The 16,074-nt window shown below is 52.4% G+C and overlaps 1 protein-coding gene across 1 annotated transcript in view; it reads left to right on the forward strand.

The window, feature by feature from the left end:
* The first annotated feature begins 2,270 nt into the window (after positions 1-2,270).
* The window catches only part of WHRN (whirlin), a 55,523-nt gene continuing 41,719 nt past the window's right edge, over positions 2,271-16,074 (forward strand). Inside the window, exon 1 of the mRNA XM_054284023.1 lies at positions 2,271-2,900. Coding sequence (XP_054139998.1) covers positions 2,301-2,900 — 600 coding nt within the window. The 5' untranslated portion in view covers positions 2,271-2,300. The remainder of the gene's footprint in view (positions 2,901-16,074) is intronic.

Here is a 16,074-nt window from a genome sequence, read left to right on the forward strand (position 1 = left end):
CTTGTTAGCCTTCTGATGAAATCCTTTCTTCTATTCTTTTAGTATAGTTTTAATGTAATATATATCATAAAATAATAAATCAAGCCTTCTGAAACATGGAGTCAGATCCTCATCTCTTCCCTCATCCTCAGACCCCTGTGAACACCATCACAGGCTGGCACTGGGAAAGTGACTTTGTGACGTTCTGGAGTAGAGGTCAAAAGCTCAGGGAGCGAGTGGCACCACAGGGCAGCCCTGGCCATGGAACAACCCTGGTGCCTCTGCTGTGGGCACTGCCAGGCTCTGCTGCAGAGGGAAGGGATGGATGTGCTGCTCCAGGCTGGAGCAGGGGCAGCTCTCACTGCTCCTGCTCGTGTTCACACATTGGGAGCCTTCGTGTAGGATTAAAAGAGGCTGGAGGAGCTCAGCCACTGCTCTGGTGGGAGCAGCAGTGCTTTAAATAGAGTCTGAGCGGGACTCAGCACTCCCATCGTGTCTGGGTGCAATTCAAAGACTTGCAGTACCTTGGTTGCCCTTCTCTCACTTTGTTTGGCTGATGTAGGCGTATTTTTGTTTTTACTCGCTTCTCTGTCCTATATTGTCCCTTTTCTTTCCAGTAATGTTGACTGCTCCATCTGCTTATTTATCAGCCCCAGTTTGAACACGAATTTCAATTAGCAATCTGCTTTGTTTAGTTTTGTTTTAAACAAGGCATTGAGAGCTCCAACAAAGCTTTAATACATAAAGCTACTTGTAATGCAGCTGTTTAAGCTCTTCCATCATATCCATGAACAAAATGAGTTCTACTGCTATCAAGATTCATCTGATGAATTAGGTTTAATCCTCCTCTACTGTAGCAGATGGAAGGCACTTCAACAAAGACAGAAAGATTTCAAATGACTGAGATGGAAAATGGTCTTTGCTCAGGTGTTCCAGAGCCATAAAAGAAACTCAAACCTCACATAGTAAGAAATAATTCATCCAGCAAGCAGAAAAGCAGTCCCTGGATTTCTGCACTCATTCCTCCTGATCCTGATGCTTCTCTTTTGGGTCTGAGGTCACAAGTTATGGGTGTTGAGGCAGGGCTACCTGTGCAGGAGCATCCTAGATGGGAATGTGATTCTCTGGATCCCACCTATGCAGGTTTGCAATACCGTGTGCCTGAGGCCCTGCCAGCTTCTTAAGCATCAGATCTGGACCACCAAGATCCCTCACAGGAAGGGCTTCTCTGTCCTGGTTGTGTTTGCTAAATGAGGAATTATTTGCTGGGAGTTTGAGGTGGAATCCAAACCAAACATAACAGAGTGGTTTGGGTTGGAAGGGACCTTACAGATCATCCCATTCCATCCCACCCTTGCCATGGCAGGGACACCTTCCACTATTCCAGGTGGCTCCCAGCCCTGCCCAGCCTGGCCTTGGGCACTGCCAGGGATCCAGGGGCAGCCACAGCTGCTCTGGGCACCCTGTGCCAGGGCCTGCCCACCCTCACTCAATTCTTAAGAACAATTTCTTTTTAAGATCCAATCTAAATTTCTCCTTTTAAAAAACTGCTCCCCCAATCATAGATTCCTTCAACACCCTGTCAGTAGCAAATGTGTCTGAATTCCGTTTAGGTGTGATTAAAACAAAGCCTGTGCTGAGCTGAACGGGTGCATTCCCAGCACCACAACTCAGCAGTTACCGTGCCCAGCACTCCGAGGTAACAACAATCCCACACCTGGCACGCCGGGCAATGGAAAAACATCCCCGCGGCTCAGGTAACGGCTCCGTGCGCCGGGCCAGCCTGTTCTCGGCTGTAAACCGATCCCTGCCCGGTGTCCTCTGCCGCGTGTCCTCCACCCCGAGCGCGCTCGCCATGCTAGGATGGAGGGAAGCTGCGGGAGCTCCGGGATGGACGCGATCCATCCCGGGAGGGCTGAGGACGGGTGCCAGGACTTTCACAGCTCCCACCTGCGCTGAGCCGCGGGCAGGGCAGAGCAGAGCTCGGCGCGTTGATGAGCGCTGATGAGCGAGCGCGATAATTGCGGGTCCCGCGGGGGCGGGCGCTGGGGCGGGGCGGGGCGGGGCGGGGGGGGTCCGGTCCCGCCGCCGGGGCCGCTCTGTATAACCGGTCTCCCGGCAACGGCGGCCGCGTCACTTCCTGGGGAGCCGCGGGCGAGCGCACGGACAGGTGGAGCGGCGGGGCCGGCCGGTGTCGGTGCTGCCCGGGGGGTGCGCTGCCGCCCCGCCCGGTTCTGCTGCTGCCCGCTTCGGGTGCGCTCCTGCCCGGCGCGCCCCGCTCCGGCCGCTCCATCCCCCGGTGTGCTTTTGGTGCCGCGGCGATGAGCGCGGAGCTGGACGGCGTGTCCGTGCACTCCTCCTCCTCCTCGTCGGGCTCGCTGGGCTCGGCGCCGGGGCCGGCTCCGCGGCCGCTCTCGGCGAACGTGCGGCGGCTGCACCAGGCGCTCACGGCGCTGCTGAGCGAGGCGGAGCGGGAGCGCTTCATCCTCTGCCTCAACGCCTACCACGGCCGCCGCAACGTCTGCGACCTGGTGCGCTCCCTGCGCGCCCTCCTCGACGGGCCCCGCCGGCGGCAGCTGCTGCCGCTGCTGCGCCTCGTCCTGCCGCGCTCCGACCAGCTCCTCTTCGATCAGTACACGGCCGAGGGGCCGTACCTGCCGCCGCCCGGCCGCCCCCCGCCGCCCCCCGCCCCGCCGCCGGTGCTCCCGGGCGAGCTGCGCCAGGTGACGCTGCGCCGGAGCAAAGCCCACGAGGGTCTGGGCTTCAGCATCCGCGGCGGCGCCGAGCACGGCGTGGGCATCTATGTGTCGCTGGTGGAACCCGGCTCTCTGGCCGAGCGGGAGGGGCTGCGAGTCGGCGATCAGATCCTAGGGGTCAACGGCAAGTCCCTGGACAGGGTGACCCACGCCGAGGCGGTCAAGGTAAGGCGGATCGCAGCGGGTCCGGTGGTGTTTTCTCTCCATCCCGTCTTGTCCCGAGCTCCGCTGCGCGTCCCGTCCCGCTCTGCCTCTCCGGTGCCTGTCGGTGTCCCCCCGCTCGTCCCTTCCCTCCCTGGGTCTTATCCCCGTCCATCCGCATACCTCCCCGGCTCCATCCCCATCAGCCGGTGTGTCCGGAGCCCCCGGTGCCGCTCCCCGGGACGCGGCGCTCGGAACCCGCAGCCCTCGGCGGAGCGGAGCCGCTCCGGGTTTGCATCGCGCCGGCGACATCGTGCGGGGCCAGCCGCGCTCGGAAAGTTTGCGGTGGCGATAGCGGTGTCACCCACGGCAGGGATCGGGCACGGCAGGCTCGTCCTGCGCTTTTGTCGCGCCCCTGAAATGCAGCGGTGCCTGCTCGTGGCTCGCCTGCAGCCTGGGATGCTCGGGGAAGCTGGAAATCTGCGTGAGACGGGTTTTAAGGGACGTAGTCCAGCCGCTCTAGCGGGTTTCTGCTCGCAATGATGGGGAAACTGAGGCACGGAGAAGCAGAACAGACCCCCCCGCCCAAAGACTTCTCGAGGCAGGAGCAGATCCCTGATTCCCCTTTGAATGTTCCAGGGGGAGAAGGAGAATGGTTACACAACTGAACTGAGGGCTCCCGCTCTCCCAGCACGGCTCCACATGTCCCGGAGACCTGTTGTAGCCCGTAACAGCATGGGGGATATCGATAAAAGCTTTAATGTGGGGGGAGAACGCCATAAACTGGGATTTTCGCCTGAAACGCGGGGTTCTGAGGCAAATCCAGGTCTGAGTGTCCCAAACCGTTCCCAGAGCTGAGCTCGTGGCTGGTGGGCTCCGCTCGGAATGTTCCCGACGCACAAACCTATCGAGCTGCAGAATCGACTTTTAGAGCTGCAATTTGTAGGCAGCGTATGGAGAGCTGGGATCTGGCGTGACAAGGCTGTTCTCCAGCTGTTTGTGCTTTAATTTTTCCATAATAAGCTAAAGTGGTTCTGTTGGGAGCCTGTTCCATGTGGAGCCTTCCTCTGACAGCACATTAATCTTGCTCAGCTTTGAACACTTCTTCCCTGCCGACCTGTGTGTTCCCTACCCCGGCTTTAAATCAGTGCCCTGGGCAAGGGCACGACTTCCAGGCTGGAAATGACTCCCTGGTAATCCTGACAGCGCAGGAAAGGTTTGTAGGAATTACTTTCCTCTTGTTCCTAATGATAGAACAACAGCAGGGTGAGGTTTCAGCTGTTAGTCTGCAATTTTGTGGCTTGGAGATTGCAACCCCCATGTATTTTGGTTATGGCATTGGGATGGAGAGGAACCAGGTGTCAGGAATGCTCTGCTCCATGACTTCATCTCCAATTCATCCCACTCTGCTGGGTAATTCACATCACTTTCTGTTTGTTCTCTAATATAATGTAATTGATGCCTTTTAGACATTATTAATTTTGAGTGAAACTAAGTGCTTCCTGCACAGAAATAATTCCTGGAGGACGTGGCTTGCCAAGAGCTATATTTTGTTAATATGATCCTGATAGGAAAAAGCAGCTCAGAAATTGTCTCCGTGTGAACTGAACTTCTTTCAACAACAAATTCATCACTTTCCCTGTGCTGACACGTTCCTGAGCTCCTGGGTTCTTTCCACATCTGGGAAGGGTTTTTATGACCCACATCTAGGTGGTGGAAACATTTTGCTTGGGAAGAGTGGCAGAGTGATTTACAGTACAGCTCTAATAAATCCTTGGGCGACTCTAAAATTAACCAAGTGTTAATTTGCCCTCAGACGCTGCATTTGGGAAGGGGGAAATGAGGAGATCGCCTTCAGCGATGCTCAAGGGCAGCATTTGAAGGTTGTGGGTACAAATGGGTAGGTACAAATTAGAAGGTTTGAGGTACTCAGCCCGATGTTTTGGGTGTCATGCAGAGTGGCAGAGCTGCAGGGACAAGAGGTGGTGATGAGTGGATTTGTTTTGTGCTCTGCTTCCCCTTGAAACCTGGGATCTGGGGTTCAGGTGGGTGCACTGACAGCTCTGCAAAGGCTCTCCTCAGGCAGAGCCAACCTCGCTGTGTCCTGGCTCTCGGTCTGCCCTGCAGTGGGGCAGTGTTGGATGGCCAAAATCAGCTCCACTGCTCAGAGCTTGGTACTCACAACCCCAGGATTGGGGATTTGACCCCTTTCTTGGCTGTCCACTTAAGAGTTGGACTCGGTGATCCTTGTGATGCCTTCCAACTCAGAGTATTCTGTGACAAACCAGAGCTGGCTTGGTCCTGGCATTCATGCACACGCTGCAACGGAGACAGAGAAAGCTGAGGAGAGAGACTTGGTTACCACAAGCCCCTGGCTGTGTGGCTGATCTCTCAGACACTCTGCGCTCCAGAGGAGGGGCTGTGTGAGCTCCCTGGGGCAGACCGTGTCTGATCGGAGCTCAGCTTGGTCCCTGCGATGCTCCAGCTCCTCTTTCCCCCTGTCCTGCAGCCAGCAGCTGTCTGGGCAGGGAGCCCTGCTGTCCATCACAGGCACGGCGTGCTGGGCTGACAGGAGTTGTCAGAGCTCATTCTTGGGCCCGGGGCAGGCTCGGGAAGGCTCCGGGCTGAGCGTGACAAACTCCACGAGCCGCGGATGCTCGGGGTGCCCGGCTGGGACTGTGCCAGCTGCTCGGGCAGAGCAGGGAATAAATGCAATGTCTGCATTCGTTTGTGCAGCCTCGGATGAGCCTTCCCACGGCAGCCACTTTTGTATACAATAAACTGCATTTTGGAGAGCCCCTGGAGTCCCGCATCCCTCATTCAGGCTCTTAGAGCTGTCGAGGCGGTCACAACCCAAAGCAGAGCCCACAAGCACTCTCAGATGGCAACTCTTTATTATCGAACATGGCTGACCTTTTATACAGTTTCTAATTGTTTATACTTCTTCTACCTTAACTATTGGCCACAATAAATCAACATAACACCATTGGTGAAAAGTTGCAGTGACTTCAACTAACTTTCTAAAAATACTTTGTCCTGTGGCAGCATTCACAGGGGTCCCAGGAAGAGGGAAGAGGTGAGGATCTGGCTTCATGTTTCAGAAGGCTTGATTCATTATTTTATGATATATATTTCATTAAAAAGATACTAAAAGAATAGAAGAAAGGATTTCATCAGAAGGCTAGCTAAGAATAGAAAAAGAATACAATGATAACAAAGGCTTGTGTCTTGGACAGAGAGTCCGAACTAGCTGACTGTGATTGGCCATTAATTAGAAACAACCACATGAGACCAATCACAGATGCACCTGTTGCATTCCACAGCAGCAGATAATCATTGTTTACATTTTGTTCCTGAGGCCTCTGAGCTTCTCAGGAGGAAAAATCCTAAGGAAAGGATTTTTCATAAAACATGTCTGCAACATCACCCAGCTGCAAAGTTCTCTTCTTATCTTTCTTCAATTCTTCACTTCTCTTGGACTCCTTGGTCACAGCCTTGGAGTGAGCTCCTTATCAGCTTCTTCTTGCTTCTCAGCTCCTTCTCCCTCCTTTAGCTAACATGCCTGCTGTTAGCCCCTTCCACAGGGTAGCAGCAATTTCTGTTCACTCCTGGAATTTTCAGGCATCGCTCAGTGATGCACCCGAAGTGAATCGAGATGAGAGCGGCCACAACACCTGGCTAAGTGACCCGTGTGATGTCCCAGCCCAGAACTCACTGCTGGCCTGTCACCACTGACTGCTGTTTGCAGATGTTTCCAGGGTCAGTGAGATAAAAAGTGGCATTCTGCCTTCAACCACAAGATTACCTCAGCACTCAAATCAATTCCCTTAATGACCAGCTCCTTAACCTTTACGTGAGCACGGGAGTTTTATGCCTTGTCTGCTCTGAGCTCGGCTGTGCCATCCAAATCCAAATTAAATGACTCCATTACAATTACAGCTCCATCATTGCAGCATTCATGAGTGCACTTTAGCAAAAGATCACCAGCATTTGAATTATGGGGTAAGTGGAGAAGTTATTGTTGTCTGCCATTTTTTTAGAGCTGGCTTGGTTTTTATCAGCCTTGCTCTTTAGGATATTATGTCTACACACTATATATATATTTATTTTACTATTTATGGTGTATATGCTGCTGTATTTGAGCATATACTGCTATATTTTAGCAGTACTGCTGAAAGTTTGTATTGATAAGCTGTCATATTTTATCCAGAGAACTTGATAAAATCAAGGTGTTTGTGGCTTTAGACCATCAAAATTTTACCCAGGGAGGTGTTTCCTCAGTGCTCTGGGGTTGGCATTAAATTCTCACTCTTTTCTCTCCCACCCTTTACATTTCTTGCTTTGCTGTAGGTTTTTTATGTCCTTTGAATAAAAAGACATTTAGAGAGGGAGGGGACAAGACGAAGTGGAAAAATTCCTGATTTAGGATTTGGCTTAATGAGCTACACCAGCCCCAAAGAGCTGCACTGGTCCCACCACTGGCCCAGCTATTCCTGGCAGATGTGGATCAGCTTGAGCAAAATCCCCAAAACTTCACTAATTTGGATGTGCTGGGCTGGGGGAGTTTGGTTCTTTGGTGTTGGTGTAAATCTGTGATGACTTTGCCAAAGTCACTGGGCTGGAATTGAGTTTATTCTGGAGGAACTGGAGTAGTTCAAGTGCCCTGGCTTGGGTTTTTTATTTGTGAGAGAGGCTGGAGGGACTGGGGAAGGCTTGGGATGAGGCTGACAAGGCACAGGGCTCTGGGATGTGGCAGTGCCAGCCTGTCCTGGTCCCTGTGAGGGAAGGGGATTGCATCAGGGGGTACCACCCCACACCCCAGCCTGGCATAGGGGGGATCTCATCCCCAGCCTCCACCATCTCTGCTCCAGCACAGCTCTTCACTCCCTCCATCCCTTCCATCTCCTGCTCTGATGGAAGTGCCAAGTGGGCATTTAAAAATAATTAAGAGATTAAAATTCCTTCTATGTCCCATTACTGGCAAACAAGGTGATCTCTTCAGAATTTTCAGTATTTCATAAGAAAGGACCCCAGTGTGGGATTGCCGAAAGACCTCTGAGAAATGACAGCAGAGATGTGCAGCCCCGAGCCTCAAACATATTTAGAGCCATTTTTCTTTCCAGCCAGCTTCCAATGAAGCAAATTTCATGCTGCTGTTTCTTGTGATGCCAAATTAATTGATCACCATGATCTGACACTGCTGATTTAATCACCCCAGCACTGGGGGCACAGCTCAGAGCAGTGAGTGCAGCTTGGTTTGGTTGGGTTTGACCCTTCCAAGTGCTTGGAGCTGTGGCTGATCAGCCAGAGCAGGGCTGGGATGGCTGAGGGGTGCAGGCAATGCATTGATCCCTGATTCTGTGAAGATTTCAGCCCTGTTCCTTTGATTCTGTGAAGATTTCAGCCTTTGATCCCTGATTCTGTGAAGATTTCAGCCCTGTTCCTTTGATTCTGTGAAGATTTCAGCCTTTGATCCCTGATTCTGTGAGGATTTCAGCCCTGTTCCTTTAACTGCTGCGTGCTTATCGAGGCTCTGTGTTTTTAGAAGGCACTAAAGAAAGAGGTTTGAAACTTCTCCCTTTCCCCAGGGATCTGGGGGAACTGGAGTATGGAAAAGGAGGATGTGACTAGCATCCACCCCAATAATTAGAGTGGTAATCCCTTCCTGCATCTGCTTAGAAACAAAAAACCCCAAAAAAGCACTCACAGCTTGAAAGGCAGGTGCTGTATGATGCCAGGAGCTCCTGCTGTGCCCTTCTGTCCTGCAAACACTTTCCATATCAGCTCCTGTGCTCAGCTGGACTCAGAGGGAGAGGGTGGGAAGTGTACAGGCACCAGGATTTCCCTCTGGGAAAAAGGAGGAGGGAAAATGGTCACTCTGGAGCTTGGAGGCATCTGCATTTAAAATGACTTTTAAAGCTCCTTGAGGGGGAGGGCTGATGGCAGTGGAAGGAAGGGCTGCTCTGGTTCCAGGGCAGATCTGGAGCTGTGGTTTGAGCCCTGGAGCTCACCTGGAGCTCCAGATGAATTCCTGGTGTGACTTGGGCTGGGGTGAAGCTGCACACCCAGCCAGGGCTGTGGGAACGTGGGTTTGGCTGCTCCACCTGGCTGAGGAGTTGGTTGTATTTACTGCTCTGCCCCTGGTTTCCCTCAGTGGACAAGTTCCTTAGTCATCTGTTTCCCTTCATTTCACCAGCAAATCACAATCAGCCCTAATGAAATCAAATGATTTTATAGTGATGCAAAAGATTGGAATGAGGGCCTTAATCTCTCCTCTCCTCATAATGCAGGGATGATAGGACTTGGCACCAGCACTGGCTTGTTCATCAGGGTTAGCATTGTCAGGGCATCCTGGAGTTCTTGCAGCATCTCTGTTATGTAGTGGGCTCCTTGTAAATAAACAGTTTTGGCTCAGCAGAGAAATTGATAACATAACCTGGAGGATAAAAGCTTATTTCCTTCTAGTGGCCGTTGGAAGAAAACAAAAGCGTCAGAACCGGTGAATTAAAATATCCTTTACCCACCTCCCCTGTCCTCAGGGATGAGGATGGATTTTCTTGACACTTTCCTCAATGCCATGGAGAATTATTCAGCTCTAAATATCCTCACTTAGAGTGACAAAGCACCTGCTGTGTGATTTACCTTGGGTTCTTTGGACTGCATGCTCCGAGTTCTCCCTGCCAGGAGCACCAGGTGCTAGGTGAGGACAGGTGAAGCTGAGCCCTGGAGGAGCTCTGGTCCTGCAGGTGCCCCAGGGATTGCCTTGGAGCCCCTGGGGCTGGGAGAGGCTGGAGGGGGCTCTGCTCTGTGCAGGCTGTGCCTGGATGCCCTCAGTGCTTCATGCAGTGTTGGGGAAGATGAAACAGGAAAGCCTTAGAAATATGATTGCCTGGCAAAAGATTTTGAGAATATGGAAACTATAAGCGAGATTGAAATGAAAGCAAGCTTGAGATACCTCAGTTACTGAACAACTGGAAAACAATGGTGTGGCCAGCTGAAGGTGATCCCCTTTTGATGGAACAACACCCTCTGCTTGCAGACAGGCCCAAGGGTCAGAGCGACCCTACAGCTTGGCAGAAGGGGCCCAAAGAGGAGATTTTAGGGTTTAAAATGTAACACAGGATGGTAATGTAATGATTCTTATAGGCTGTATGGAAATGCTGTAGGTTTTGTATCCTGTACTAGATTGGTTAGTGAGAATTAGAATATTCAACACAGAAGAAGATTTATTGTATTAGAACGGGAACCTCACTCTTACCCCTTTTACTCTCTCATCCTCTCTCCCCCTCTCTTCTCTCATTCCTGCTCTGAGCTGTGTTTGGCCGCTCCCAGCAGGGCCCTGCACCCAGGCCCTTTGCAATAAACCCCAAGTTCCAGACCTGGCTCCAGAGATCTCTCATCTCCGTCCGTCCCCACCGTCCTACCCTCGATGCTCCTACAATCCAGCATCTTCCTCACTTCCCCACATTGATTCTTCCAAAGTTTTCCACCCAGCCATTAACCCTGTTTAGACAGTATGGCCTTGTCTGATGGCAGTGTCATTTTTAGCCAATATGGTGCCTCACATCACTCCTTCCAGGAGTGGAGCAGAGAGAGGAGACCCGAGGAAGCAGGAGGCAGTGCTTCAATCTGCATCTCCCTTATGCCTTCCCCCTGCCCTGAAAGCACCCAAACAGCTTTGGGTTTGCTTTGTTTCCACAATTATGTGGAACTTTCTGCTGTTTTTAGAACCGTCCTGGGCTTGCCTGAGGGCTGCACTGGGCAGGGAGCAGCATGGAGGGGTGGGAGGTTGCAGAGTGGGGATGGGGATCTGTCAGCCCTTGGAGGGCTTGGGGAGAAGGTGCTGGAGCTTAGATTTCACTTGACCTTTGCCGTGAAAGGGACATGGGCTTCCCGATGCCTTGGGGCTAAATGTGTGCAATCACCATAATTATACATCGATTTGCATTGATTTGCATAAGTGCCTCTACTTGAAAGCCCAACTGCTGTCCTTTGCCTTGGGAGAGGGGTAGAGGTTGGACTGTGCCTCCTGCAGCTCCTGTTTGTCCTCCTGCAGGGAGGCTGTGTCACCCCTTTGGCATCCCCGGTGTCATCCCTGTGTCACCCCTGTGTCCCCTGGACCCTGGCACCGTTGCTGTCCCTCTATCTGTGCTTCCCTCAGCCTCCTCCTGTGTCCTGCTCTCCTCTCCTGCCTCTGGGTCACCTTCTCCTCATTCCACTTCTCCCTGTTCCTCCCAGCTCAGAGCATCCCAGGCTCTCTGTTCCTCTGCTCACATCCAGCTCCCTGTGCTTTGTCAGGCAACACAGGGCTGGGATAGACTTAAAATCATGGAATCCCAGACTGGTTTGGGTTGGAGGGACCTTAAAGCTCATCCAGATCCATGGGCAAACACACTTTCCACTATCCCAGGTGCTCCAAGCCCTGCCCAGCCTGGCCTTGGGCATTCCAGGGATCCAGGGGCAGCCACAGCTGCTCTGGGCAGCTTGTTCCAAAACCTCTCTCTGCACTCTGGGGAAGGGACAGTCTCTCCTTGCTTCACCTGGCAAATTTGGCCTTACCCAGGTGTGCAGGGGGAGCTGCAATAGCCTTTTATCCATCCTGCCTGCAGCTGATCCCTGGAGCAAACATTTTGGGAGCCGAAAATCCTGTGCTCACTGTCCTGTCTCAGCAGAGGAGCCTTTTAGGTGATGTGGCTCAATCATATAAAAGCTCCTGCTCCCCTCCCCAGCAGCCACAGGGAGCTGCTTCATTCCCCGTGACAGCAGCATTGTTTTGCCCAGTCCATCTGATCCCACAAGCTTAAAAACCCTCCCTGAGTGCAGCAGGAACGCCCTGGAATGGAGCAGGAAACAGCGGCTGCACAAACTTCTGCCGTCTCTCCTGCACGGAGCCGGAACGCGCTGTAAAAGCTCCCCCTGCCTCCCTCCTGTGGAACTGATGCCTTGTGCAGGCTGCCCTAGAACAGAGAATGGACAGAGCTAAAGAATAAAGCAGGGATTTATTCAAAGGCCTCCATGGATCCACCTTGGGCAGCACCAGAGCCCAGCCAGGGCTGCACCCAAGGTGAACCAAAATGGTCCCCAAATGCACGACCAGGCACAGGGTCTGTCACTGGGATCAGTTCTGCTCCATTTGCACCTTGCAGTTCATTGTCCCATTCCAGCTTTAGCCCAGGCAGTCCCACCCTGCTTGTTTTTCTCTCTCCAGCCCACGGTGTTTGTGCTCTTGGGCTGAGATTTGGGTCATTTGTCCTTGGTGCCCAGCTGGAGCAGGAATTGTTTTGTCTCCCTGCTCTGTGCACAGAGCTCACCATGCCCTGATATGAACCCAGACCCACACTAAAGCAGCACAGAATGTGAAAAATAGAAAAGCTAAACCTGAGGCATCAGTATCTCAGCATTTCTTTCCTTTTGCAGCTTTATTTCTAAACCTGTGCCTTACTTTTTGGGGTGTCATGCTGTCAAATTCCTGGTAATAACCTCCACACTGACCTTTGGAGCTCACCAGCAGAGCAGTGCCCATTATCCCATAGCCATTATTCCATAGCTGTGGTATTTTCAGGGTCCCCCATGGCAGGAAGGAAATTATGAATCTGACTCCATGTTCTTAGAAGGCTAATTTATTATGTTATTATATTATATTAAAGTATGCTATACTAAAACTATACTAAAGAATAGAGAAAGGAAACAGACAGAAAGCTTAACAAGATACTAATGAAAAACTCATGACTCTCCAGAGCTCTGACACAGCCTGACTATGAATGGTCATTAAGTTAAAACAATTCACATGTTGGATAAACAACCTCCAAACCACATTCCAAAGCAGCAAAACACAGGAGAAACAATCAGATAATCAGATAATTAGGTTTTCATTTTTCTCTGAGGCTTCTCAGCTTCCCAGGAGAAGAAATCCTGGCAAAGGGATTTTTCCAGAAAATATGACAGTGTCACATAGCCATTCTTTCGTGCCCATTATCCCATAGCCATTATCTCATGCCAAACCATTTCCAGGAGGCTGTTCCTGCTGGAGGAAAAGCAGCTGGAGGCTGTGCTGAGGGGGAGGATGGCTCATGGTTAATGCTCCCAGCATCCAACTGGGATCTTCCCACTCCAGGCTGCTCCTTTACTGGGGAAGGTGAAGGGAGGGGGCTGTCCCTGCCCCAGGCTGCCAGGAGCATCCTGGTGATTCATTGCTGTTCCTTTCTGGCAGCTGTGCTCCTTTTGGGGGGATTTTTGGAGGTGTTTTTACCTCTCAGGGCTGTTGGGAAGTGGGGAATAAGAGGGGAAATGGTGGAGATGGGAGTGGAAAGCGCTCATTGATATGAGACCTGCAGGGTCTGGAGCCAACTCTATAAAACCTCTTGATATAAAACCACCTGAAGGGTGGCAGCTGCCCCTCTGGATCCCAAAAAAGAACATGATGTACTGGGAGCTGTTTGGGGTTTATGGGGTTTTTTGAAGGTAATTGTGGCCCACATGAGATGTGTGTTTCCTATTTTGATCGGTTTAAATGATCTCCTTCCCTGTCAGAGGGCTTGATAATTAAATGGAGTGTTGTTAGGGGATCACTAGCCTCGTGCAATCAATCTGCCCCTCTCTCTGGCACTTGCTGCTTCTGCTGACATTTCTGGGCAGTCGGTGACTGTTTCCCTGCTGAAGGTTTTGGCATTAATTCCCAGATTCACATCAGTGATTTCTGTAAGCTGGGCTGCTGGCAGGTGAGCTTGCACACTGTGCTGCCAGCCCTAAACCTCCCACCCCGTGGTCCTTAAACACATCAGAGATGGGGCAAAACCACATCTTATCTGAGGCTGCAAATCCCTGCAGTGGCTTGAGAAAGGAGATGGAGATGCAGCCTGCACTGTCTGATTCTGCACAGAGCATTGAGGAGGTGGAATTTCTTAAATCTTATTGTTATTTCTTATTTCTTATCACCTTCTGGGTGAGGTTCAGTGTGCTCCTCATGTCCCAAAAACCTCACAGGATGTGGCTCTGGGGGTGTCTCTGCAGTCAGTGCACACAGGACAATTTGTGTGTCTGGGAGGAAAAAGTTTTCCCTTGTAGAATTCCCCCCCAGAGCCTGTCCCTTGTGATGTCCCCCTGGGCTCGGCACTGCTGGGGCCACCTCAAATCCTCTGTCCTGTTCTGGGCCCTTCAGAGGAAGAACTGGAGCAATTCCAGGGAAGAGAACGGAGCTGGGGAAGGGGCTGGAGCCCCAGGAGAGGCTGAGGGAGCTGGGAAGGGGCTCAGCCTGGAGCAAAGGAGGCTCAGGGGGGCCCTTGTGGCTCTGCACAGCTCCTGACAGGAGGGGACAGCCAGGGAACAGGGACAGGAGCAGAGGGAACGGCCTCAGGAGAGGCTCAGGTTGGACATCAGCAGGAATTTCCCCATGGAAAACGTTGTTAAACATCAAATGGGGCTGCCCAGGGAGCTTTGGAGTGCCCATCCCTGGAGGTGTTCAGGGAAGGACTGGACATGGCACAGGGATCCCCTTCCCTCCCTTCCCCAGAGAATCCATCCTGGCAGGGAGGAGGAGGAGCAGAGGAAACCTTGGGATTTGCACCATACAGGAGAGACTGGGGCACAAGAGCAGGGACTGGGCACGGGATAGGGGACTGAGCACAGGAGGAGGGCACAGGAAAAGGGACAGGGCATAGGAGAAAGCACAAGGCACAGGAGAAAGGATCAGGCACAGGAGAAAGGACGGAGCACAGGAGGAGCATCAGGCACAGGAGAAGGGACCAGGCCCAGGCTGGTTCCACCCTGGAGTGTCACAGCTGCCCCAGGGACAGGGCAAGGCTGGCTGCTGAAGCCTGGCAGAGCCATTTAGCCCGAGCCAAATGTCACCCCCTGGCAGGGCAGGCACAGCAGCAGAGCTGCTCTCTGGGGGCACAGGGAAATTAGCAGGGATGAGAGGCCAGAGATTTACACAGGGATTGTTATGTCCCCCTGCAGCTGCCTTGACAGGGCCACCAGGAGCAGGGATCTGGGCTCTGGGAGATGTTTTATGCATGAAGGTGACAGCAGAGAGCCCGAGGGGAGGGGAGCAGCTGCACAGAGCCAGGGCTCCATCCAAGGGGGGGCACGGAGTGAACAGAGCTGGGAGAGCCAGCAGGACACTGCTGGTGACAGTGTCTGCCAGAGAGGCAGCGCTGCAGCAGGCTGGGGACACTCTGCAGAGTCCTTTGTACACTTACTGCGGTCCTCCCCTCAGTAAATGTATAAAGGGATCCCTTGTCCTGGTAGCTCTGTGTAGGTGAGAAGGGTCCCTGCCACCCCCAGCTCACTGATTTCTGTGGAGTTCAGCCCACCTTGAGCCTGGCTTTGGCTCAGGAAGCTGCTCTGTGCCCTGAAGCTTGGCACAGCCATGGTGCCCATGGGAGAGGGGAACCCTGGAATGGGCAGAGGGCTCAGGACCTGCTCCAACATCCCAGAGAGACCTGGGCAGGATGGAGCATGGGGAGCAGCCCAGCTGGGCTCTGAGTGCCCAGGGAAGGAGGAGAACCCTGCAGGGATGTGTTTGAGGGCCTGGGGAGCTGCAGGAGCAGGGGCTGGGGGGCAGTGTCGCAGACATATTTTCATTAAAAATCCTTTCTTAGGATTTTTCTTCCTGAGAAGCTGAGAGGCCTCAGGAACAAAATGTAAACATTGATTATCTGCTGCTGTGGAATGCAACAGGTGCATCTGGGATTGGTCTCATGTGGCTGTTTCTAATTAATGGCCAATCACAGTCAGCTGGCTCAGACTCTCTGTCTGAGACACAAACCTTTATTATTCATTCCATTCTATTCTTAGCTTAGCCAGCCTTCTGAGATGAAACTTTTCTTTCTATTATTTTTAGTATAGTTCTAATGTAATATATATCATAAAATAATAAATCAAGCCTTCTGTAACATGGAGTCAACATTCTCATCTCTTCCCTCACCTGAAAACCCCTGTGAACACCGTCACAGAGCAGCCAGGGGGTTGAATGCTCTGTGGGTCCCCACTGGTTTGGCAGTCCTTGTGGCACACGGTGACCTTGGAGCATGTGACAGGTCTGCAGCCAGGTTTGCTGTGTGGGATGGAGATGCTGAGCTGGGCTCTGAGCTGGATTCTCTGTGCTCTGGCAGGGAGGAGCAGCAGTGCTGCCAGCTCAGGGCTGGGATGCAGCCAGCCCACTAATCCTGACTATTTACCCTTTCCTGAGGAGCTGCTG

The sequence above is a fragment of the Melozone crissalis genome, unplaced genomic scaffold (genome assembly GCF_028551555.1).
Source record: "Melozone crissalis strain CALT ecotype California unplaced genomic scaffold, PUWL_Pcris_2 ptg000041l_1, whole genome shotgun sequence".
NCBI classification, from domain to species: domain Eukaryota; kingdom Metazoa; phylum Chordata; class Aves; order Passeriformes; family Passerellidae; genus Melozone; species Melozone crissalis.